Source organism: Petromyzon marinus, chromosome 45 (genome assembly GCF_048934315.1).
Source record: "Petromyzon marinus isolate PM22_M1 ecotype Great Lakes invasive population chromosome 45, UKy_Petmar_22M1.pri1.0, whole genome shotgun sequence".
Classification (NCBI taxonomy): Eukaryota; Metazoa; Chordata; class Hyperoartia; order Petromyzontiformes; family Petromyzontidae; genus Petromyzon; species Petromyzon marinus.
Window position 1 is genome coordinate 4,622,104 of NC_133711.1, and position 23,607 is coordinate 4,645,710.

Here is a 23,607-nt window from a genome sequence, read left to right on the forward strand (position 1 = left end):
ATTTATATAAATTTATTTGAATTATTTTATCGCAAAAAGTGCCATTGATTTGAATAAAAGCTAGGTTTGATGATCGATACTGTCACCCGCTATCAGGATATACGCACGCACGCGCATGCATCTCTTACGATGTCATTGAACAGCGTATCATTTTGAACACAGGCGATTGAGTTTTAAGTCGAAGCAAACCACGAGCGATTTATTTTTCTTTCCCAGACACGTCGGGAGATGAGGTGATGGACGGACAGTGGCCAAGAATAAAAAAAACAGAGCGGCAGCCAAGAAAAGAAATGCGCGCCCGAGAAATACGTCCCATCGAGGAGATGGAGCGATGAAATCTGCTCGTGGGCAAGCAGGTGCCGTGCGGATTGTTGGATCGAAAGACCGTGAGAGGAGGTGGTGGATTGGGTAGGCCTTCATCCAGCAGTGGATTGATAATGGATAAATAATGATACATTTCACGTATTCACAAATGTTCTACCACGAGTATAGGGAGCGGCGGCACAGTGGTTAGCGCACTATGCTATCAACCCGGTGGCAAGTGATATCCGAACCAGTCCTGGGCCTCACCCCTGTTAACCAACCCCCAATGACCAAGATGGTGAAGTATGGTCAAACAACCCGCATGACTGACACAACATGGCGGGGCCTTCATCCAGCAAAGGCCTGAGAGAGAGATGTACACTTAATTTATTATAACCAGGAAGGATATTGTAAAACAATCTATTAATCACGGCACACAAAGCCTATCGTGCCTATTCAAGATAAACATTTCTCCTTTGGAAAATGTGCTACTCATAAAATTAATTATTTACCCATGAAAGCCTCAACTGAGTCCGAATAATTTTTTTCAGGAGCGTCCTGCTGCTACACTGGGATGTTTGGCCATCACCAATGGACATTGTGTGTGTGTGTGTTAATAGCTATGGGCGGGGGGGGGACATACAGACTCCACACGCAAAGGAACCCGAGTGAGGAATCGAACCCAGAACTTTCTTGGTGTAATGCACAAGTATTACACCATACCACTTTTATCTTACCAGATAAGGCCCACTGAACTATACAGCTCTTTTTCCCGGAAGCGGCCTGGCGATCACAAATGATAGCTCAACGAAGTGGCTTATGATCACGTGGGAATTCAGAGCGGCCAAATACTGTGAACGAGTGCGTAGTCATGTCGATTGTAAATGGAAGGGAAACCACTGTGCCACCCTGCCACCCAGACGCGTGGAGGGTTGCATTCCTTGGATTTACATTGAGAGACGGGGGGGGGACGAGGAACACGTGGATTTGAGAACGGACACAAATCAGAGACGTCGCGTTTAGAGCTGAGAAAAGCAGGCGGGCTCGGCCAGGACATGCCGTGAAGAGAGAGGATGAGTTAGTTGGCCGATGGGCGAGACTCGTCAAGGAATGTCAGACAAAGGATGGGGGGGGGGGCGAAACCCATCTGAGAGGATCCTCACCACGGACGCGGAGCAATTAAATCCGCTCGGGCGCAGGTACCCAGTGGATTAGAAAAAAAACGCTAGCAAAGGCCTTCATCCAGCAGTGGATTGATCGTGACTGACGACGACGTCGAAGCTACTCAATAAATCAAATTCGCTTAAATTGGAATTTTTTTTAAATTTGCATTTTGTGAAACAAACACAGCAGGAGAACTGCTGACGTAGGAGCGGCTCTTTGTCCTGCCTCAGCAGTTCTCCTGCTGTGTTCGTCCCACCTGATGACGGTTGCTTGTGTTGCGAACGAAACGTCGTGATCTATTAATTTTCCACCTACGTGACTTTACCGAAAGAACCAAAAAAAATCAAGATTGTATTTTGTATTCCTACTTCTCCTCGACGGAAACAGAGCGGCTGGCCGGCCGGCCGACCGATCCATCGCGGGCACAAATGCGAGCCTCGAGGCCTGGAAGATAGCGCGACGTTGAGTTGTTTTTTTTTCTGTTGCAATCGAACAGTTGGCAGCGGCGGGGTGGGGGGGCGGGGGGGCAGATTACAATCTGGCCCAATCTGGCAACATTGGCCAACCTGGCGGTTGCACAGCACCAAGCCCAGAGATGGACACACTCGGGAGTTTGACCCCAAGAGGGGGGTCAACCTTCTCGACCGTGCGTACGTCTCTGACGTACACACGGTGGGTGGGGGGGGGTCAAACTCCTCGAGTGTGCAGTAATAACCAGGGCGGCCTGCTGAATTCGAACCGCGAACCTCTGCTATCGAAACGCATTACCACTGTGCCGCCTAACTTCCGGAAAGCCTACAGCTACACGGGGAAAATAAAGCCGACTTGAGCGCCCACTGCAACATTAAAACACTCTCTTGACTCATAGCTTTGCTCGGCATCCGAGGTCACAGGAGATCGGGGTGAATGTTTTGCGTGTTTAGTTTTTTGTCCTTCCCGCACCCCCGATTGGCATGTACGTTGCGAAAGAGCTTCAAGATACATACATATGAAAGTGAAAATGCCCCTACGTGCCGAGGAGCTCCAATGACGGCGAATGCTTTGCCAGCGCTGCTTTGACCTTGTGGATCGGGATGCGAATTGCCGAAAGTGTGTAGTTGAGTAGCGAGTCGTAGTCTGTGTGTGTGTGTGTGTATATTGTGGGGAGCGGTGGTGCAGTGGTTGCGTGCTGCGCTACGAACCCGGCGACCAGAATTCGATTCCCGCTCACGGCCAACACCAGTGACGATTATCTGAAACCGGTCCCGGGCCTCCCCTAGGTCGACTCGGCCTCAAATGAGTACCAAGGGAATATCGTTACTGGGGAGACAAAGGCGGCTGGGCGTGGTGCTGGTCACGCACCCCCATCGCGTGCCATGCCGGCCTTCATAGAAGCTCACTAACAGCACTTGCGCCAACAGGGAGGAGTACATACAAACTAAAGCCGCCAGTGTTGAGAATCGAACCCAGGCCGTTCTTGCTGTGAGGAGCGAGTGTTACCACTTGTGCCACCCTGTCGCCAACCACGAGTCCTGGTAGTCAGTGGGGCTCTTCGGGATATATGTATTACTAGCTTTACTACTCGGCTTCGCCCGAGACTCCGATTCTTGTCTGGGATTAATACACGGCCTACGCGGAGGGTGGGTTTGGGGGGAGATGCGTGACGTCAGCAGGTACACTGCGTGACGCTGCCGCATGCGGGTGACATCACAGATGTGACGTCACCGCTCACTTGCCGTGCAAAATATATCCATTATTGCGCCCCCCCCCCCCCCCCCAAAAATACAAAAGTCTATTTTTATACTTTTTGCATTGCGTACAGTCTGGAAGCTGCCCACATGCCGAATTTCAAGTTTGTTGCATGTTCGGAAGTATGCTAAGCATTTCGAACAGACACACATTCACAAATTTCCCTTATATATATAGATGTATGTTGAACATATTTCAAACCGCACATAGCCAACCGTGCTAAACGGAGGTGCGGTGGAAAGACAGCAAACTAAACACAAATAAGCACTTCTGAACAAATTAGTTTTCAATCCAGATAAAGACAAAGGCCATTATTGTAATTATCATCATCATCATCATCGTGACTTTGATGGCATTCGGCCGAGTAGAGCCAGATGCTATTTTTAACCCATCCCATGTGCTTCCCATCTTCGTGCGTTTTTACGAAAATTCTGGAATGCGTTCTGGACGCGTCCCATCCTTGTGATGTGCCATGGCATCCGCGCCCCACAAAGACGATCGTCTGTATCGCCTTCAACAACAGCCTGTCGGGGCAAGCGCTGTTAGGTCGACACGGCGTACGAGGGAGGTGGCGGCATGGCAAACAGCGCTGCACCCGGCCACCTTTGTCTCTCCCCCACTGCTGATGTTTATACACCCTACCATGTACTCATTTGAGGCTGAGTCCACCCAGGGGAGGCACAGGACCGGTTCATATCGTCACTGGTGTTGGTGGCCGTGAGCGGGAATTGGGTGGCTTGGTTTGTCGCAGCGTGCTAACCCCGCTGCACTACGGCCCCCCAAGCACCACGCACACACATGGACAAACACACACGCGCGCTGTGCCCCCCCGCACATGCAACGCCGCCACCACCGCTGCTGCACTCGATCGATTAACCACGACGTCACGCCTCGTGGTCACGCAGCCTCTCCCGGCCGCGGTGGCACGGGGCCATATCTCAAAGCACCCAATGGACGGAGCGAAGGTTATGTAAAGGAGTCTTCCAAAGAGGGCTACCGCGAGGTGGTAAGGTGCTGTCTTCATGATTCTACATCGGAGGTGGTCGAGCCGCACGATTGCGGCAGGAGCAGCGGCGGACTGGTGAATCATCACTGCTGGGATGGTGCCTCCTCCTCCTCCTCCTTATTCGTGAATTGGAAAATGGGTTGTCGTTATGCAGGCGGGGATCTTCCATTTACAGCTGTTCGATTTACGACAACTATCCACATTTACGATGTTTATACAATAACGGCACCGCGAATCGATTCTACAGAAGCTTGATTTAGGACGCATCTTCCGACATGACTTTGAACGCATTTGGACAGAGTCTGTCTGGTTTCTGACATGACTCCGGCATGGAGCTTTTGTTATTCTCAAGTGGTTTTGTGGATGATTTTTACCGCTTAAACCCCGTTAAAATAAGGCTGATAAAAGGAAAAAAAACAACACCGTCTCTACCGCCTATGGGACAACGGGCATTCCGGCTTCACGACAATCCCATTTACGACTACGCGGGGTTTCCAGGAAGCGTTGTAACGTCGTGAAAACGGCGACCGCCCATAAGCCCCAAAGTTCCGTGGGGCTCAGTCCTGTGCGGTGACCACAGTCTCCGCACGCCGCCGGAGAGAGATTTAAATTTTGCACTCGCGTATCTAGTATGGGCATCTGCTGCCGTGGTTTGTGAAGATGAGGTTTATGGTTATAAGCCGGTAAAGGCTCTTGTAACGGCCATATTAGACCATAAGGGGATGCCTCCATAACGACCCAGCGAGAGGATTTGAGGGCCGAGTTGTTCTCCCCATAAGCACCCTGTACGATTTACAGGTTTGTCTTACAGAGACCCTGGAGGACAACGTTGTGTTGGGGGGCCCTGTTAGTACGCGCCGATCGCTTCGCAGTGGCACGTTAAATATCCCCGTGATGTCGCTCGCTAGAGTAGGCCATTGTGCCGGGGTCAGTCCATATTTAGCGAAATTTGAAAGAATGACACCTTAACTGGGATGAAACATAGCAACCATCACCCCTGCCCACCCCCCCCTCCCCCCAACTAATAAAACTTGGCAGAGCCCTCCGGAAATAGACTCATGGGACTCGGAGAGCCTTTCCTGGGTAAACAAGCACAACAATGGTAATAACAGGAGTAAAATAACACTCGGTTGCTATTAAAACTCAGTTTTTTTTTAACGGGACCAAATTAGGCTAAGCGGTGTTATAGGTCCCTGTTAAGACTAAGTCGTCCCTATAAGATTGTGACACTCGCACGGTCTTACAGGTCACATGGGGAGAGGAAGAGGAGGATGAGGAGCAGGTGGAAGACGAGGAGGAACAAGAGGCGGGAGGAGGAAGAGGAGACTCACTGCCCCAGATGGGGACCTCCTGGCTCTCGCTCTTGGCCACGATGGAGGACATGCCCATGGTGACGGGGATGGCGTCGAAGTAGGATGAGTGCGGCGCCACCGCAACGATGGGGGCCTCCTTGGTGGACGCCGGGCGGCCCTTCACCTTGACCCAGTGGAAGCCGCCCACGAACCACAGGCCCCGCATGATGCTGATGAGCGGGATGTCGAGCAGCCTGTTGACAACGGCCACACGGAGAGGGAGACTTAAGAGAGCGTCGAGTGATAACAGAGCTTCGTCGCTCGTCGGTTTTCTCCTAAGGTAAATAAAGCTTCTGATTCTGACACCGTCTGTTACCAATGCAGGTGTTACAGGCTACGAAGATATTCGGGTAGACAGACATACGAGTTGAGCTGACACAGGTGTTACAGTATGTATTGAGACGTGTTGAACTTCTTTCACACCGTACGTAGCCTACCTAACTAGACACAAAAAGCAGTTCTAAAGAAATGGGTTTTCAATCTAGATTTAAGAGTGCATAGCTCCAGTGGCTTGCAAATATTAGAAGGAAGAGCGTTCCAGACGGCCACAAAAGCGCACGATTCGTTGACCGTCTTTCTTCTACAGAGATACTGGGTTAGAGAGACACGGGTTGTACCGATACAGGTGTTACAGGCTACGGAAATACGCAAGAGACACGGGTATAAGCACTGTGACAAAAGTTCTCCCCTATACATTTTGACAGGCTTTTGGGTCAATTGCTACTCGCGAGCACCTATGAATGCCGGCACAGCACATGAGGGGGTGATGTGGCCAGCACCATGGCCGGCCGCCTTTGTTTCCCCAGGGCTGATGTATACGCACTGCACCAGGTACTCATTTAAGGACGAGTTGATGTAGAGAAGGCGTCAGACCAATTCAGATATTCGTCACCAATATTGACTGTGACCAGGAATCGAACTCGGGTCGGCGGGTTCGCAGCGCAGTGCGCTAACCGCTACACCACCGCTCCCCCACAGATAGACAAACACAAGCACATTAATACACATGCGCACAAACACACAAGCATCCTCGACCACCGAGCCATGCCATGTGTGAGCACCTACTGTGGCAGGCACGGTAGGTGTGTAACTAGTGTGCCACAGTGGCGAGATGTTATCTCTCTTGCGTGGTATGCAGGAGGTCGTGGGTTCGATCCTGACCCTGGACACCCATATATTTGGACTTTGCACGTCTCTCCTCGTGGTCGCGTGGATTTTGCTCCGTGTCTTCTGGTTTTTCCCTCCACTTTTAGAATCATCACTCGTTTAGATTATTTGGCTGCTGCTATAAATTTCCACGTGACAAGCCACTTCGTTGAGCTATCAATTTTGGCCAAGTCGGTTCTGAAAAATAGCTACATAGCTCAGTGAGCCTTACCTGGTCAAATAAAAATCTAGTTTTAACTGGGGCGGCCGAGAACACACGACAACAACAACCGCCGTTCACCATTAAGTGGCGGTGATGCCACCACAGCGCCTGTGCCAAGCTAGGTGCACTTTGAGGCCACGTGAAGTGTCAAAGGCCCGCTGGCAGGAGGTCACGGAACAGACCCAGGTGCCATAACTTGACTGAGATGACTGGCAGATGCTCCATCTGTGCACCCACTGTGCCAACTCTCTACCGTTAATCCACTCGACGCTCCGCTCATTGTTGTGAGCGTCGCTCATCTGCCCGATGTTGTTCCCCTGCCCTCCGACAACACACAAAAGACAACGATCCCCCTTATAGCCTTAACAGGCTGTTGAAGTAAATGTTATTAGCGAGCAGCGCCTATGAAGGCCGGCACAGGACACGAGAGGGTGGTGTGGTCAACAAACATGTTTACACGTCGCACCAGGTACTCATTAGAGGCTGAGTCGACCTAGGGGAAGCCCAGGACCGGTTCAGATAATATGTCACCAGTGTTGACCGTGAGCGGGAGTCGAACCCGGGGTCGAAGGGATCGGAGCAACAGTGGTGCGCTAACCCCCGACGTGACATCAGAACGCGTGCTTTAAAAAAAATAAACGGAACGCCCGGGCAACGTCAATCGATGCCGCATTAATATTACACGCAGGGTCTCTTAGTGCGCGGGGGTCAATACAGCGAGAGCTCCGTGGCTCTGCTCGGCCCTACGGAGGCCCAGAGCACTTAATAAGTCAGCTTTCATTAAAACACACACTCGTTAAATCACACGCACCCGACCTCGAAGAACAATTACACAGCCGGGCTTCCGGGGTACCTTGCATGAACCTAGGAGACAAAATAAAATAAAAACTTTAGGGTGCAATTACTTACCCGTCCGCTCCACAGACCCTTAGCCCTCCACGTGGCCCCACCACCCACTCTGAGATTCAATGAATTGTCACAATTCCAATCTTCAATTCAATGCTTAATAGCCCACATGCCAATCCACTGCCGGACCGAATGCCTCCCCCATGCCGGGCTAGTCATCTCGACTGCTTGACCATACTTGGTCAGTGCAGAGTGCATAGAAATGGGGAACACATAAGGACAGTGCAGTAAAACAAAAGTAATTGCTGCATTGAGTTCCGCTGCAACCCAAAACAGTTTCATAGCCGACAGAAAGTTATGCATGGTGGTCACCCATGTCAGCGCTGACCAGGCCCAAAATTCCAGCTGAGCTTACGAGATCTGATGAGATTGGGCACATCTGATGGCGGGGGTGGAGCACACGGTCTTGGGAACCAGTGAAGCATTCTTGGGAAAATCATGGCCATAGTCAAACTATTATTGTCACTGCCACCAAGTCACATTCCCAACACGGATTTTAATGACTGCCGGCGATGTTTTATCGACATCCGCCAGGGAAAAGAGGGCAATTTAATTGAGATAATTTAAACGGCACACAGGTGCACAGCCCCGCAATCACTCGCTTACGTTAACGCCGGAGGAAAAAAAGAGAAGCTTTAGCGAATCCCTCCGAGGGCATTTGGCCTACTCTTTCAACACTTGCCTGATGTTTTTGAAGGAGGTGGGAGTTACCCACACGTGTACGCTGCTGGGTGGAGAGAGACGACGGGAGAGGTATGGGAGGGGGGGCGGGAGGATTTGAGAAACCTGCACCATCACGTAAACTAGCGACCTCTGTATTGCAAGCCGAGTGTGCGAAGCGCGAAACCGCCGTGCAGGTCTTCATCTTGACGTACGGCTGATGTAGATGCAGAGCAACGACTACAATGGCACATTCAGGTGGTCAAGCCAGATAACCGCGTATCATCGTTGCGATGTCTCTACCGTATTTGTGGATCGGGCATTGCGTCGCTGTACGTTGTACGGTCTCGTTCTGGATGATCGCAGTCGCACACTACTACTGGAGAGTTTTTCATTTTCCATTTGTGCATCAGGTATCCGCATCTGCCGTGGTTTGTGCAGGGGGATGCAATTTCGGGTGGACCATGAGCTTCGTAGCAATAAAAGCCAGAGTGGAAGTTTAATTGAACACGTGTAAAGAAAGGTAAACTTGGGTTAAGCCTGAAGGGTCAACACCCAGTACAGATGCTTTGTTTCCTTAACACCCTGTGTCACAGGAGAATATTTGCATGTGCCACTCCAAGGGAGGAAGGAAGGGAAATCCTCACGTGCACACCATGGACAAAGATCCCCCGTGTAGCCCACAGACTCCCGGGGCAAGTGCCATTAGTGAGTAGCACCTATGAGAGCTGGTAAGTGTGCACAATGGGGTGTGGGGTATGGCCACTCACGACGCTCGGCCGCCTTTGTCTCACCCTCGTTTGTCCATCCCCTGCACCTCCAATTAGCACGGTTGGCTACGTACGGTGCAAAAGAGGTTCAACGTACGTACACACATACACCCCTGGTGCTGATGTTTGCACAAAGCACCAGCCCCGGAACCGGTTCAGATGAGAAAAAAAGTAATGACAATACTTCAGCTTTTCGACTTAAAGCTTTCGTGACTGCAAGGATTCATCTTCTTGGTTCTTTCGGTACTGTCAGGACGACAGCGCTGTCGTCCCGACAGCACTGTTCCTTCACCTGAAGAAGGCTACTTGTGTTGTGGCCGAAACGTCGTGAGAATTTTATCGTCTTATTTTGCTTTATTGTTTCATTCTCTTTCTACGTGACTTTACCGAAAGAACCAAGAAGATGAATACTTCAGCTGTAATATAAATATATGTTATTTCAGTTGCTTGGTTTATGGAACAGTGCGCTAACCACTGCACTAAGCAATGTACACTCACACGCACATAGAACAACACACGACTCAAAATGTCCCACAGCCCAGGGCTATCCCCCGAATGCATTGTGAGCTACCAATGGCAGCGCCAACTACTGCGCCACCGTTCCCAAGACACGCACGCACACTCGCACGACTCAAATGCCAACAGCTCGGGGCTATCCTCCTCCGATTGCAACACGAGCTCTGAATGTGTGTGTGCATGCGTTTCACACCGGGCAGTACCCCCCCCCTCCCCCCCCCCGCATGCGTTTGTATAATCCTTGAACGGTGGGGAGAGAGGGGAAACACTGTATGGATGATGCCTCTTCCTGTGTGTTTCAGCAACCAACGTTGCACTGCCCACCCACCCCCCCCCACCTCGTCGTGTCAATTCTCTACTCCTGTGCCAACAGTTCTCACGCCGCCACGGTCTCTCCCGCCTAATCGCGACCGACTGACTTCTGCTTTTGTACGCCTTTTGTTAGATGCAGAGCAGCGACAAACAGTTTCACATTCAGGCGGTCAAGGCAAACAACCGCGTCAGAAGCAGCGGAGTGTCGTCGTCGCCGCCGCCGCGGTGGCTCCTACGAATTCGTGGATCGGGAATTGTGCCACGGTGGCTAGGAGATGTTAACTACCTCGCCTGGTATACAGGAGGTCGTGGGTTCGATCCCGACCGTGACACCTGCTGTATATTTGGAGTTGGCATGTTCTCCCCCCCACCCCGTGATCGCGTGAATTTCCCTCCGGGTCCTCCGGTTTTTCCCTCCACTTTCATGAACGTGCGTTTAGAGTCAAAGTTTCCACTTGATAAGCCAAATCGTTGAGCTATCATTTGTGACCAGGTCGCTTCTGAAAAAGAGCTATATAGCTTAGTGGGCCTTACCGAGTAAAAAAAAAAGCTGTTTTTTTAAAAATAGTTTATACGTTGTACGGTCTTGTTACAGATGACCACTGCCGCACATTACTGGAGAGTTTTTAATTTTCCATTTGTGCATCAAGTATCTGCACCCGCCATGGTTTGTCATCTGGATGCGGTTCAGGGTGGGTCATGGAGCTACGTGTAAAACTAAAAAAACGGGGACCTTCTGCGTTAGGACTTTCACAACAAGGTGTACGTTTGCGAGTTCTTTTGAACTACTGACTAACCCACACTGCTCCTCCCTATATGAAAGTAAACACGCACACCATTTCGTACCAGGCGGCGTCTTCGTATCAGAGTGGCGTTCGGAGCGCGACGTGAATCCACATCGGACCGTATTTGACTGTCGCGGAGATCCGTAGCCTCGCGTAGAGACCCAAGGATTCGCACTGAGGTTTCCAGACTTGTACAGAGACCCGCTGATTTTGTATGTACGTATGTAGAACTTCTTTCCCAGCGTACATAGCCACCCGTGCTATTAGGAGATGCGGGTGGAAGGACAACAAATTAAACGCAAAAAGCAGACTTAAATAGAGATAGATCCAAGGACATGCATGCAGGCACGTGACACACTGCATCTATGGATGCAATAAACATGCCGACTGTTGCTATACAGTGTTCTGAGGTGAGGTTCCATTGCAATGCTAAATAAATCCACATTGTGTTGTATTCCTCGTCATAGAGATCCATAAACTCACACAGAGACCCATGGATTCACATCGACACCCATACCTACATGGAGACCCGTAGACTCGCATAAATACCTATGACTGACTGTGTCTCCCAACAAAATACCCATGGTTTTATATTAGCCATTTGAAACATGGGTTGCATTTGAGCTCGACATACATCCATATGTTCTATTGTATTGACTGAGATACACAGCCCCCCACAGAGACCCATAGGTTTACATAAAGACACAGACTCATAAAGAGGCCTGACTTCACCGCTGTTTCGATTCACACTGCCGTGCATGAACTCACATTGAGATCAACGGAGTCGCATCGAGACTTCCTCGACAAAATAAATAGTGCCAACCGTTTTATATACAGCGTCTGAAAACTAGACAGCATTTAGAAGCTAAATAAAACCATGTCGATTGCATATACAGCCGCATAACATATACAGCCTCACGCAGAGGCTCACCGATTCACGTGGAGGCCTCTCAACTTAAACAGAGGACCCCCCCAACGTAGAATTGCATAGGGGCCGATGACCAAAAGCCGCCCCCGATAAAATAAACATCCCCACGGTTAAATTTTGATTTAAAGCTTTCGTGACTGCAGTAATTCATATTCTTAGTTTTTTCGGTAAAGTCACGTTGAAGAGAAACAACAAAATAACAAAATATATATAAAACAATAAAAAAATTCTCACGACGTTTCGACCATAACTCAAACGGTCATGATGATGACCGTTTGAGTTGAGTTATGGTTGAAACGTCGTGAGAATTTTTTATTGTTTTATATATATTTTGTTATTTTGTTGTTTCTCTTCAACGTGACTTTACCGAAAAAACTAAGAACATCCCCACGGTTCTCCGCAGTGCCCCCGAAGAGCACTCACACGTGGGTGCTGTGCAAATCCGCAATTCCGTCGCGACCGTTGCTTTGCAGGATGCAAAACGCGCGTTCTGTTGCCAGAAAGGGCCAAGCCTATTCTTGTATTTGTTTTCACCACTGTGATGCTGACAAACAAAGGTCCCACAGATGATACAACTGCTCAACCCGAGCTAGTGATGCTTTGACAGTTGCATTGCCACTTGCGCTGCTCGCCTTTTGGAGCTCTCTGGCCGAACACTGGTGGCGAGGCAAGGCCATAAAGAAAGCTGTCTTTTGGTGTAGGACAATCAGTTTGCAAAGATAATGCATACATTACACTGTGTAACACATTTTTTTTGTTCCTGGGTAGTAAGTGTTATTTCCTAATTGCTTATGCCTCAAAAGTACAGCAAATGGTTATCATTCCACACAATTTCGATTTAAAGCTTTCGTGACTGCAATGATTCATCTTCTTTGGTTCTTTCGGTAAAGTCACGTAGAATGAGAATAAAATAATAAATTGACTTTACCGAAAGAACCAAAGAAGATTCCACACAATCTTTGCTTTTGTGACCAGGACAGTGATATTTTGAAATGTACCTATTTTCCAGAACATTCCAGATAGATTCAAGTGCTGAGTAAACTTTGAGTAACTTCTAGAACTTTCTAGAACTTTCCAGTAATATAAATAGTAGTATAAATACAGGGGCCTTAAGTCCACCAGTTCAGTTTAGTTCCAGCTGCCTAAGTGGATACATATCTGCATTTTTCTGAGGTGGCATCAAGAGGCTGAAAGCATCTGGCAGACGCATTTTGCTATGTCTGCAGCCAATTTATCAAGACAAGAGCGAAAAAGTAGTCTGTGGAAACATCTACTAAGATGTGTGAGGCCTACAAGACATATTTCGGCATGCCTGTCGGGGTTAAAGACAAACCCTGGGCACCTCATTTCACCTGCGAGCAATGCAAAAAAAACTCTGGAAGATAAGATGGACAATTGTTACTCGGAATTTTATGCTATAAAATTTATAAAAATGCGTAAAATTTTAAAAGTTTTTAATTTAAAATGTTTTACAATTTTCAATGTTATTGAAAAAATATATCATATTTGAAAAATGTTGCGAGAATCTCTTACACATTAGTCATGGGTGAAATAAATGTATTTTTGTAGGATGATGCAGAGGGGAAAAGAGAGCCATGAAGTTCGCTATCCTTATAATTTGGCGGGAACCCACTGACCACTCAAGCAGCTGCTACTTCTGCATGGTGGACCCTTCCAAACGTCAGACCGGCAAGAATGCACCTCCTATCACGTATCCGGATCTTCCTTCATCCATCGCCCCGGTGCCACACTGCCATGAGCTCCCTGTAACCACTCCTCCGGGAGAGAGAGCAGCCATCTTCAGAAGAGAGCAGCAAGTCAGAGAGCGAGGAAGACGTTGTAGATCCAGATGACAATTTCAGAGGTGGAGCGGAGGAGAGAAACCCATACTACCCCAATCAAAAAATACCTCAACGACTTGATCAGAGATCTTGGTTTCACCAAGTCCAATGCCGAGCTTTTGACGTCGAGGCTCAAGCAGTGGAACTTGTTGGATGAAAGTGTGCAAGTCACAGATCAGAGGAATCGTCACCAACCTTTTTGCAGCTTCTTCACCCGTCAAGATGGGCTCTGCTTCTGCCACAATGTGACCAGTCTGTTCGAGGCAATCGGAATCGCCTGTAACCAGAATGAGTGGCGCCTCTTCTTTGACAGCTCATCCAGGAGCCTCAAAGCCGTGCTGCTCCATAATGGTAACAAGTACCCGTCTCTTCCCCTGGCTCACTCGGTGCACCTCAAAGAGGATTACAACAGCATCAAGACCTTGCTGGATGCCTTGAAGTATGATGAGTACGGCTGGGAGGTCATCGGAGACTTCTAATTGGTGGCATTCCTGATGGGTCTCCAAGGCGGTTTTACCAAGTTTCCCTGCCATCTTTGCCTTGGGGACAGCAGGGACACCAAGGCGCACTACCACAGTTGGGGCTGGCCATAGCGGACCGAGTTCTCTGTGGGGAGGAACAACGTCAAGTGGGAGCCACTGGTGGACCCCCGGAAGGTGCTGATTCCACCACTGTACATCAAATTGGGCCTCGTGAAACAATGTCAGGGTTGTAGATAAAGAGTCGGCAGCCTTAAAGTACCTTCAAGACTTCTTCCCTGAGCTGTCTGAGGCAAAGGTCAAAGCCGGTGTCTTCGTCAGACCACAGATAAAGGAGATCCTGGAGTGCAATTAAATCTCCAAGAAGCTCACTAGTAAGGAGAAAGCGGCTTGGAACAGCTTTGTCGCAGTGGTTCGTGGCTTCCTGGGCAATCACAAGGTCGAAAACTGTGTGAAACTGGTTGAGACTCTGGTGAGGAACTACAGCACAATGGGCTGTAGGATGTCCCTCAAAGTCCATATCCTTGATGCTTATCTTGATAAATTCAACGAGAACATGGGAGCGTACTCGGAGGAGCAAGGCGAGCGCTTCCACCAGGATAGACTGGACTTTGAACGCCGCTACCAAGGACAGTATATTGAGAACATGATGGGAGACTACATTTGGAGGCTGATTCGTGAAAGTGATTTACAGTATAATCGCAAATCTCGAAAAACTACTCACTTCTAAATCTTTTGTAGTAATTTTTGTGTAACTTTAGCATAAATACATGTTAATTTTTATTGATATGTTGTTTTGTTCTGACTTCATGTGAACGAAAAGACACAAATTCGCCCATTTTCTCATTGAAAATTGGTACATTTCAAAATATCACTGTCCTGGTCACAAAAGCAAAAGTTTGTGGGGAATAATAGCCATTTTCTACACTTTTTAGGCATACGCAATTAGGAAATAACACTTACTACCCAGAAACAAAAATTGTGTTACATAGTGTTATCAGAGCATGTTTGTTTGCATGTTTTTTTTTTCCAGAAGTACGTGTGGTTAACGCAGATGTGACTTCTAGCAATAGGTATTTATAAAAGGAAAAAAAACAGCACCGTCTCTACCGCCTATGGGACATCGGGCATTCCGGCTTCACGACAATCCCATTTACGACGACGCGGGGTTTCCAGGAAGCGTTGTAACGTCGTGAAAACGGCGACCGCCGGTAAGCCCCAAAGTTCCGTGGGGCTCAGTCCTGTTTTAATACCAGAAAGGTTAAAGCCCTATTCTTTTGTTTTCCTCACGCAAATTACATGTTACGCTTTCCCATCACGTTTGCCCGGACGCCCGCCAGATTAGCGGTGGACACGTGTATCAAATAAACGCAAAACTAATAATGATAATCATATTTTAATGGTCGGTGAATTTATATGACGTTGCTTGATACCTCGGCAACGTAAATTTGCAGGCGTGTGCGTGCGTGTATCCGGCAAAAGAACCCCCTACCTCTTTGTTGGTGCCGTACGGTAATGCTGTGGTGAGCAGTGCCATGGGGGGGGAAGGCCAATTTTGATTGGTTGTTCTCCTCATTTCTAGATTTAAAGCTTTCGTGACTGCTAGGATCCATACTCTTTGGTTCTATTGGGTAAAGTCACGTAGGTATTTTGTTCTCCTCATGTCGTTTGTAGCTACCACAGCGGTCAAAGGGGGCTCTGGACAGGTGCGAGGGGATGGTAACTTCTCCACCTTCATTTAATTACCACTAAACCACGAATAAAAATATCCAACTAAGCTTGTGCCAGAGGCCCCGGGGGGACAGGCGTCTATGAAGTCTTCTGGTCAAACACCATGTGGCGGAGCCAGAAGATTGAATCCTTACCCTCGGGGTTCCTCCAGAAACAGCAAAAAGCCACTGCAGGTGGCCATGTGGAATGTTCGAACGCTCACTGCGGAGGAGAGGCTGACACTCCTCTGTCGGGAGCTGGACCGTGTACCGCCTGGATCTCTGCGGTATTCAGGAGGTCCGGTGGACCGGCTGTGGCTCCTGCCACCATGAGGGGTGGACAGTCCTCTACTTGGGGCAGGAGACTGCCAAACAACAGGGAGTGGCTCTTCTTCTAAACAAAAGAATGAAGGGGGCGTGGGAGCGTGGCGGTGAGGTGCGGGAAGCTGTAAGCCCCAGGCTACTTTGGGCTCGCCTTCTCATCAACCAGAGGCGAGGAGTGGTGGTCGTGGTTACTTATGCCCCCATCAAAGATGAACATCAGTAGGGATGCAGGCAAGGCCGATAAGTCAGATGCCTTCGATGACCTCCTGTCACAGGTGCTAGCTAAAGTGACCCCTCAGAATAGTCATCATGTTGGGCGACTGTAATGGTCTGGAGTGATTAGAAGGCATGAGCCAGATCAGCTCAATAACAACGGTAGGAGGCTGCTCGACTTTTGTGCAGCCAATGGGCTTGTAATTACCAAAACGCTGTTCTGGCATCGGCGCATCCACACAACATCATGGATGCATGCCGGGTCCAAGCAAGAACATCTGCTGGACTATATAATGAAGGAACAGCGGATGCGGGCCCATGTCCTTGACACCAGGGCCTACCGTGTAGCTGATCTGCCCACTGACCATCGACTTGTCATCTGTAAGATGCGTCTGCCATTCTTCCACTCCGGTGGTGGGTGTACACCCAAGGACCCCATTCAAACCCATAGTGGCCTACTCTCAGCTAGCTGATGAAAGTTGCAAGCGAGAAATTCATCATCGCTTGCAGCTGGGGTTGGCATCGTCCCCCACTCCTCCTGATGTCGAGGGGAATTGGGCGAGATTTGGGACTGGCTCATGCAGCTGCAATGGCTGCGTTGGGTACACCGTCCAGACCTCCCCAGAGACCCTGGCTGACAGAGGTGTTCAGGCTGGCTGAAAAAAAGCAACAGGCCCACTCTCATTGTCTACAGCATCCCACATCAGAGAATGAGGAGGCTTACCGCAGCCTTTGCTCGAAGGTTCGGAGAGCTGTGAGGCGCTGCTGGTGGTCACGGGTTGCTGAGGAGATGGAATCTGCCTCAGTGGCCCGCGATCACGAATCACTCTTTAATTCCATCAAAAGAGTAACTTGCAGCACCACACCTATTAGCATCATTAGGGGAAAGATCGGTGATCCAATCTCCGACCTCACAGGAACAGGTTTGCGGATTTGCTGAGCATTTCTGAGGTCTTGAGAGAGGGGAAATCCTTCAGCCTGGAAAACCCAATGGGGCAAAGTGGGGATGGCCCTGCTGAGGCTGCCATGCCTCAAATATTGGAAGAAGTAGTCACCCCCCTGTGAGTGGCTGGCTGAGGTGCCATCTGTTGAGGAAGTACTGAAAGCGATCCAGAGTCTGAGACCAGGAAAGGCACCGGATAGAGATGATCTTCCAAGCGAAATGCGGAGAGAGGGTGGCGTTCATGCACAGAGTGCCCTACATGACATCATAATAAAAGTCTGGACCACTGGATGGGTTGCACATGATTGGAAGGATGCCCTGGTGGCCCACCTCTTTAAGAAGGGGACCGCACAGACTGTAACAACTACAGGGGCATCTCACTCCTCAGTGTGCCGGGAAAGGTCCTGGCAAGGATTATTTAGCATCGCCTTGCCAGGCACACTGAGGAGAGGCTTGCAGAGCCCCAATGCGGTTTCAGGAAAGGGCGGTCCTGCACAGATGCAATATTTTCTGCCAGTCTGCTACAGCAGATGTGTAGGGAATTCCAACAAGACCTACATCTCTGCTTTATTGACCTGGTCAAGGCCTATGAAACCATCAGCATGCCTGGGCTCTGGGTTGTGCTTCGTACTTTCGGAGTCCCTGACTCTCACAATCATTAAGGCCGGAAGTCAGAGCCATTCCTGTTCACCTTGGGGTGCGACAGCGATGTCCTCTGGCTCCCACATTATTTAACATCTATTTCAATGACGTAGTTTGTGAAGTCTTCGATGGCTGTACCAGAGGAATTTCCATCTGGTATAAATACAATGGGAGGCTGATCGATGCCTAGGTGCGGTAAAGGGATTACTCCATATTGGTCAACCATGTTATGTATGCTGATGATCTGGTAATTTCTGCTCACTTATAGAGGTTGGAGGTGCTGCTGCTGAAACTGGAGCGTGCCACTAAGAGGTGGGGACTTACCATGAGCCCAACCAAAACTAAGCACCTGCCTGGGTATTTTGTACCATCAGACACTCGATCCCCAAAACTCCCAATTGGTGATGGGGCAGTTGAGGGGAGAGTGGAGAGTTTCCCATACCTGGGCAGTGTGCTCATGACCGGCTCCGGTTTGACAGCAGAGGTCTCACTCCGAATCAGTCGAGCGGCATTATCTTTTCATTGGTTGCGTAACGCTGTGTGGAAATTAACTGGTCTGTCGCTCCACACGAAGCTGCAGGTCTTCTCGGCAACAGGCATGCCCTCCCTTCTCTACGCTTGCGAAAGTGGACCCCCCTAACAGAACATCTTCACCGGTTAGAAAAATTTAGGCTGGCCTGCCGAATATCCATCAAGGGTTTAACCAGGCTGGATTGTGTGAGCTCAGAAATCCTTGAAAGATCTGGACAAAGTTCCATTGGTGAGCTCCTCCGGCAGGTAAGGCTGTGTTGGCTGGGTCATGTAGCCCGCATGCCCAGCCACCGCATGCATAAACAGCTTTTGTTTGGCCAGATAGATGGGCTAAACGGGCGCGGCATAGGCTAAAGAAGAAATGGAGTGATGTGCTACAAGAGGATGTGGAGCTGAGTGGACTTGCCGATGACTGGTACCAGCGGTGTCCAGATCGGCCTCTGTGGAGGAGGCTCGTGAAGGATGCTGCTGGGCAATTTGAAGCAGTCACCCTCCAACAACAACAAAGGGCAGAGGAGCGACGCTCACAACAACGAGCATAGCACCTGTGCAAGTTGGCACAGTAAGGGGCACAGGTGGTGCATAGGCCAGTCATCTCAGTCAGTCGACCCGTGGCACCTGGGTCCGCGCCCATGACCTGCCAGCGGGCGTTCGACACTTCACGTAGCCTCAATGTGCACATAGCCTGGCACAAGCGCTGTGGTGATGTCACCGCCACGTAGTGGTGAATGGCGGTTGTTGTTGTTGTTGTGTAGTTTTAGGGGAGCGGTAGTGTAGCGGTTAGCGCGCTGCGCTACGAACCTAGCGACCCGACTTCGAATCCCGCTCATGGCCAATACACCAATGACAGTAATCTGAAATGGTCCTGGGCATCCCCTAGGTCGACTCGGCCTCAAATTAGTACCTGGTGCGGTGTATAGTAAACATCGCCACTGGGGAGACAAAGACGGCCGGGCGTGGCGTTGGCTCGCTGATAGTACTTGCCCTAACAGTCTGTTAAAGGCTATACACGGAGGATCTTTGTCTTTGCATAATTTTATCAATTTGGAGTGGTGGCGCAGTGGTTACAGCATTTACCCTACAAACATGGGTGAGTGACCTGCGTTCGAATCCCGGCCACGACTAATGTCAGTGACTATACGTGTGTGGCTTCATCTCGCCGGCTTAACCACGAGCACACCGCTTACATCCAAAGTCAGTGATCCGCAGCTCACGCGGGAACAACGGTGCTGCTCATCTTCCATTTAAAGCCCTGACCAATGGTGGAAATTCCTCATTCATATGACGGGGCCGAGTCTATCCGAAGGTCGACCAGTCTTGACTTCCACCACAAAGTTGGTCCTTGACTTAAAGCTGTCGTGACTGCAGGAATTAATATTCTTGGGTCTTTCGGTAAAAGTCACGTAGATAGGTTCAAGTAATTTTATTTTCTTTCAACCTATCTACGTGACTTTACCGAAAGACCCAAGGATATAGAGTTGGTCCTTATCGAACACCGGACGGAGGGACGATGGTCCAAGTCAACCCGTCCACAGCCAACCAGGATGCGAACTCGCAACCTTCAGGCTTGCGAGCGGCTCGGCTCTACTGCCGAGCCGCTCGGCCGGTGACTTTAATCTCGAGCAGGCCCAACGTGCCGAGCACGCTTCCACGCGTGCGTCGTCAGCGTAAGAACGCATTTCAATTGATGAGCCGATTCATCGTCACATCCTAGCTCTCATGCATAAATAATCACACCGCACACGTACAACTCCTTTGTGTCAACGCACGCACAGATAAGTGCGTACCCCCCCCCCCCACCTCCCGCCCCATCAATCCGCCCCCGTAAGCTCGAGTAGTGGGGGTTCTTTGAACGTGCTTCACCGCACTGGTCAGTGCGGGTGGGTGAAAAGCTGGGCAAGGGAAGGGAGCACACATTCGGGAGCATGGGAGTGCAGTACAACAATGGATTGTGCTTCATTCCCCCCTTGTCAGCCACAACTTATGCATGAAAGCCACGCACTATAATTATGTAACACAAGATACAGTCAAGATACAAGTAATGTTTTGCAGAGGGGTCAAATGCTTATTTCCCTCATTAAAATGCAAATCAATTTATAACATTTTTGACATGCGTTTTTCTGGATTTTTTGTTGTTGTCATTCTGTCTCTCACTGTTCAAATAAACCTACCATTAAAATTATAGACTGATCATTTCTTTGTCAGTGGGCAAACGTACAAAATCAGCAGGGGATCAAATACTTTTTTTCCCTCACTGTAATTACTAGGATCCATGTCTTAATGGGGAGGGTCTTTACCTCCGAACATCAGGCGATTCACCAGCATTGGCTTTTTAGCGCGGCTGACTCTGCCAACGGGACACTGAGCGTCCCCCGCTCCCAACCACTGTCGCGCAGAGTCTCAAACAGCGCGGCTGCATCGGGACGATGCCGTTAGGGGCCCTCCACCAATCGTGTCCTCATGCATGCATGCGTGCAAAGACAAAGATTCCTCGTATAGCCTTGACAAACTGTTGGGCAAAGTGCTGTTAGCGAGCAGCACCTATGAATGCCAGCACACGAGGGGGTGGGTGGCCAGCACTACGCCCGACTGCCTTTGTCTCCCCCAGTGGCGATGTTTACACACCGCACCGGCTACTCATTTTAGGCTGAGTAGAACTAGGGGAGGGCCAGCACGAGTTCAGACAGTTGTCACTAGAGTACATGCGCACTGTACACGCACGCCAAGCCCATTCCAAGGAGCAAGGGCCCCCCGAGAAGAACGTGCAATGAACGATTCAGGGACCGTGACCTTAAACAACACGAGGCGAGAACAGTCTCTGGAATGTGGCCGAACGTGTATTGTACAAGAACGCGTATTTTACACGCGCAAGACCAACGTTTCCCCAACTGCACAACCCGCCAAGGGTTATCCACGGCAGACGAAAAGGAGATGAACACGCTGGGTCGGCGGTGCCGCGTGCGATTTGAGAGATGTCTTCATCAATCGCCGGAAGAGGCTAAAGGTCAACCAGGAGGGCATCACACGATGGAATCGATTGGGAGTTTAAAATGGAATATCACGAGCGTGCCGCACGCGGTGAGATCGTGCGCGTGAGAATCGATCTTTTCTTTTTACGATTTAGGCTAGCGTTATGCAAATCGCGAATGCTAATGTCGCATCCAAGATTAATTACAGCCCTTTGTCAATCCGCTGGGGGATGAAGGTTTCCAACATGTCCTTGTCAGTCCTGGGCAGGGCGGCATGGGGGGGGGGGGGGCAGGGAGTGGGCAGGGGGGAGGACATCTTGTTTGACCATACTTCACCACGCTGGTCAGCTTGGATTGGTGAAAGTGGGGTGAAGGACAATGGTGTCGAACTCAGGTGACCAGACCGAACCCGGTAGCCTGTGTTCTATTTAAACTATTGAAACTATTTTGTATTTAACCAGGATAGGCCCACTGAGCTATATGGCAAGAGGGAAAAATCGGAGGACCCAGTGAAAAATCCACGCAACCACAAGGAGAGACATTCAAACTCCTAATATACAGGCGTCAGGGTTGGGATCTAACCCACGGCCTCCTGTATACCAGGCGAGGAAGTTAACATCCCGCCACCGTGGCTCCCCGGCGATGGATAACATCAGTGGCGGGCGATATCTTTCTTCGCTCCCACCACCCACCCCAACATCCCCCTCCCTCCATCCACCTCCCAGTCACCAACTGGCCATGCCCAGTTTGGTGAAGTTTGGTCTGGTAACCCCCATGACCGTCAAGGCGTGGGGGGAGGCCCTCCTACGGCAGTGGCTTGGAAAAGGGAGTAAGCGGTGAATTGGTACGGTGACGCGTTCGCTCGCTCGCTCGCTGCAGAGGTGCGCAGTTCGAATCCCGGCGACCGCCCCGGTCATTATTACCGTGGTGCGTATTAACCGATACAATACTTACTTCTACTGCCATGAGCCATCTGCCGCATGGTGGACATTACACATCCCGCGGCGTCATTCGCAAGAGCCGTGCAAGTTGTGTGTCGTGGGCCAAATTTCGTCCAAATTTGAAAGAGTTACACCGCAAAAAAATTCGTCGATTTACATTACACGTAGGAATCATCACTCTTCGCCGTGAAAACTTGGTGAGAGTTATGAGACTCACTCAAGCGCAATGATAATATTAAAGGAAAGTACGATATTCATTACCAAAGACTGTTTTTTTTTATCGAGGGCGCTTTTTAAGGGGACCCTGTAAAACACCATTATGAAGTGTACATAAAACGAAAAAAAACATGTATGTTGTGTTTTCCGCAATAAATACTTTAATATTTTTGATGTGGAGATAGGCCTCAGCAAGGTAAAGTAATTTACCCTTTTTACCGGGTAAAAGGGTAAAGGTAAAGGTGTCGACATGCCAAGGGGTAAGGTAAAGGGTAGGGTAAAAGTAGCGCGAAGTATTACCCCGTAAACACCTTGTTTACCGCTCGCTAAAAGCTCCGTGGCGGAGTCCGTGGCCACCATTTAAAATTGGAATCATCGGGAGTATTCTATACTAGCTTTACTACCCGGCTTCGCCCGAGACTTGGATTCTTATATTAATACATGGCCTACGCGGAGAGTGGGGGGGGAGTGCGTGACGTCAGCAGGCACACTGCGTGACGCTGCCGCATGCGGGTGACATCACAGATGTGACATCACCGCTCACTTGCTGTGCAATATATTATATCCATTATTGCGCCCCCCCCCCCCCTCAAATACAAAAGTCTATTTTTAGACTTTTAGCATTGTGTAAGTCTGGAAGCTACCCACATGCTAAATTTAAAGTTTGTTGCAGTATGCTAAATATTTTGAAAAGACACACATTCACAAATTTCCCTTTTATATATATAGATGAATAAAGCGCTCTCCCTAGCATTTACCTGTTATAAACCTTTTTCATGTGTAGTACCCCAGTAATTACCATGTAATCGGGTAATTTGTATTGTGGTAAGGTAAAAGGTAGGGTAAAGGTAGGCTCATTGCTTTTGACCTTTTACCTTTCCTTGCCGAGGCCAACGTGGAGAGACGGACGGATATATAAAGCAGAGCTATTGTCTGCTTATCGGTTTCATTCTCAAGAGTATGACGTTGCTATGGCCCTAATCACGGCATCGGAATTACC

The 23,607-nt window shown here is 49.5% G+C and overlaps 1 protein-coding gene across 1 annotated transcript in view; it reads right to left on the bottom strand.

The window, feature by feature from the left end:
* LOC116952068 (lysophosphatidylcholine acyltransferase 1-like) overlaps positions 1–23,607 on the bottom strand; it is a 62,091-nt gene that overhangs the window by 26,352 nt on the left and 12,132 nt on the right. The window contains exon 3 of the mRNA XM_032971097.2: positions 5,533–5,747. Coding sequence (XP_032826988.2) covers positions 5,533–5,747 — 215 coding nt within the window. The remainder of the gene's footprint in view (positions 1–5,532; positions 5,748–23,607) is intronic.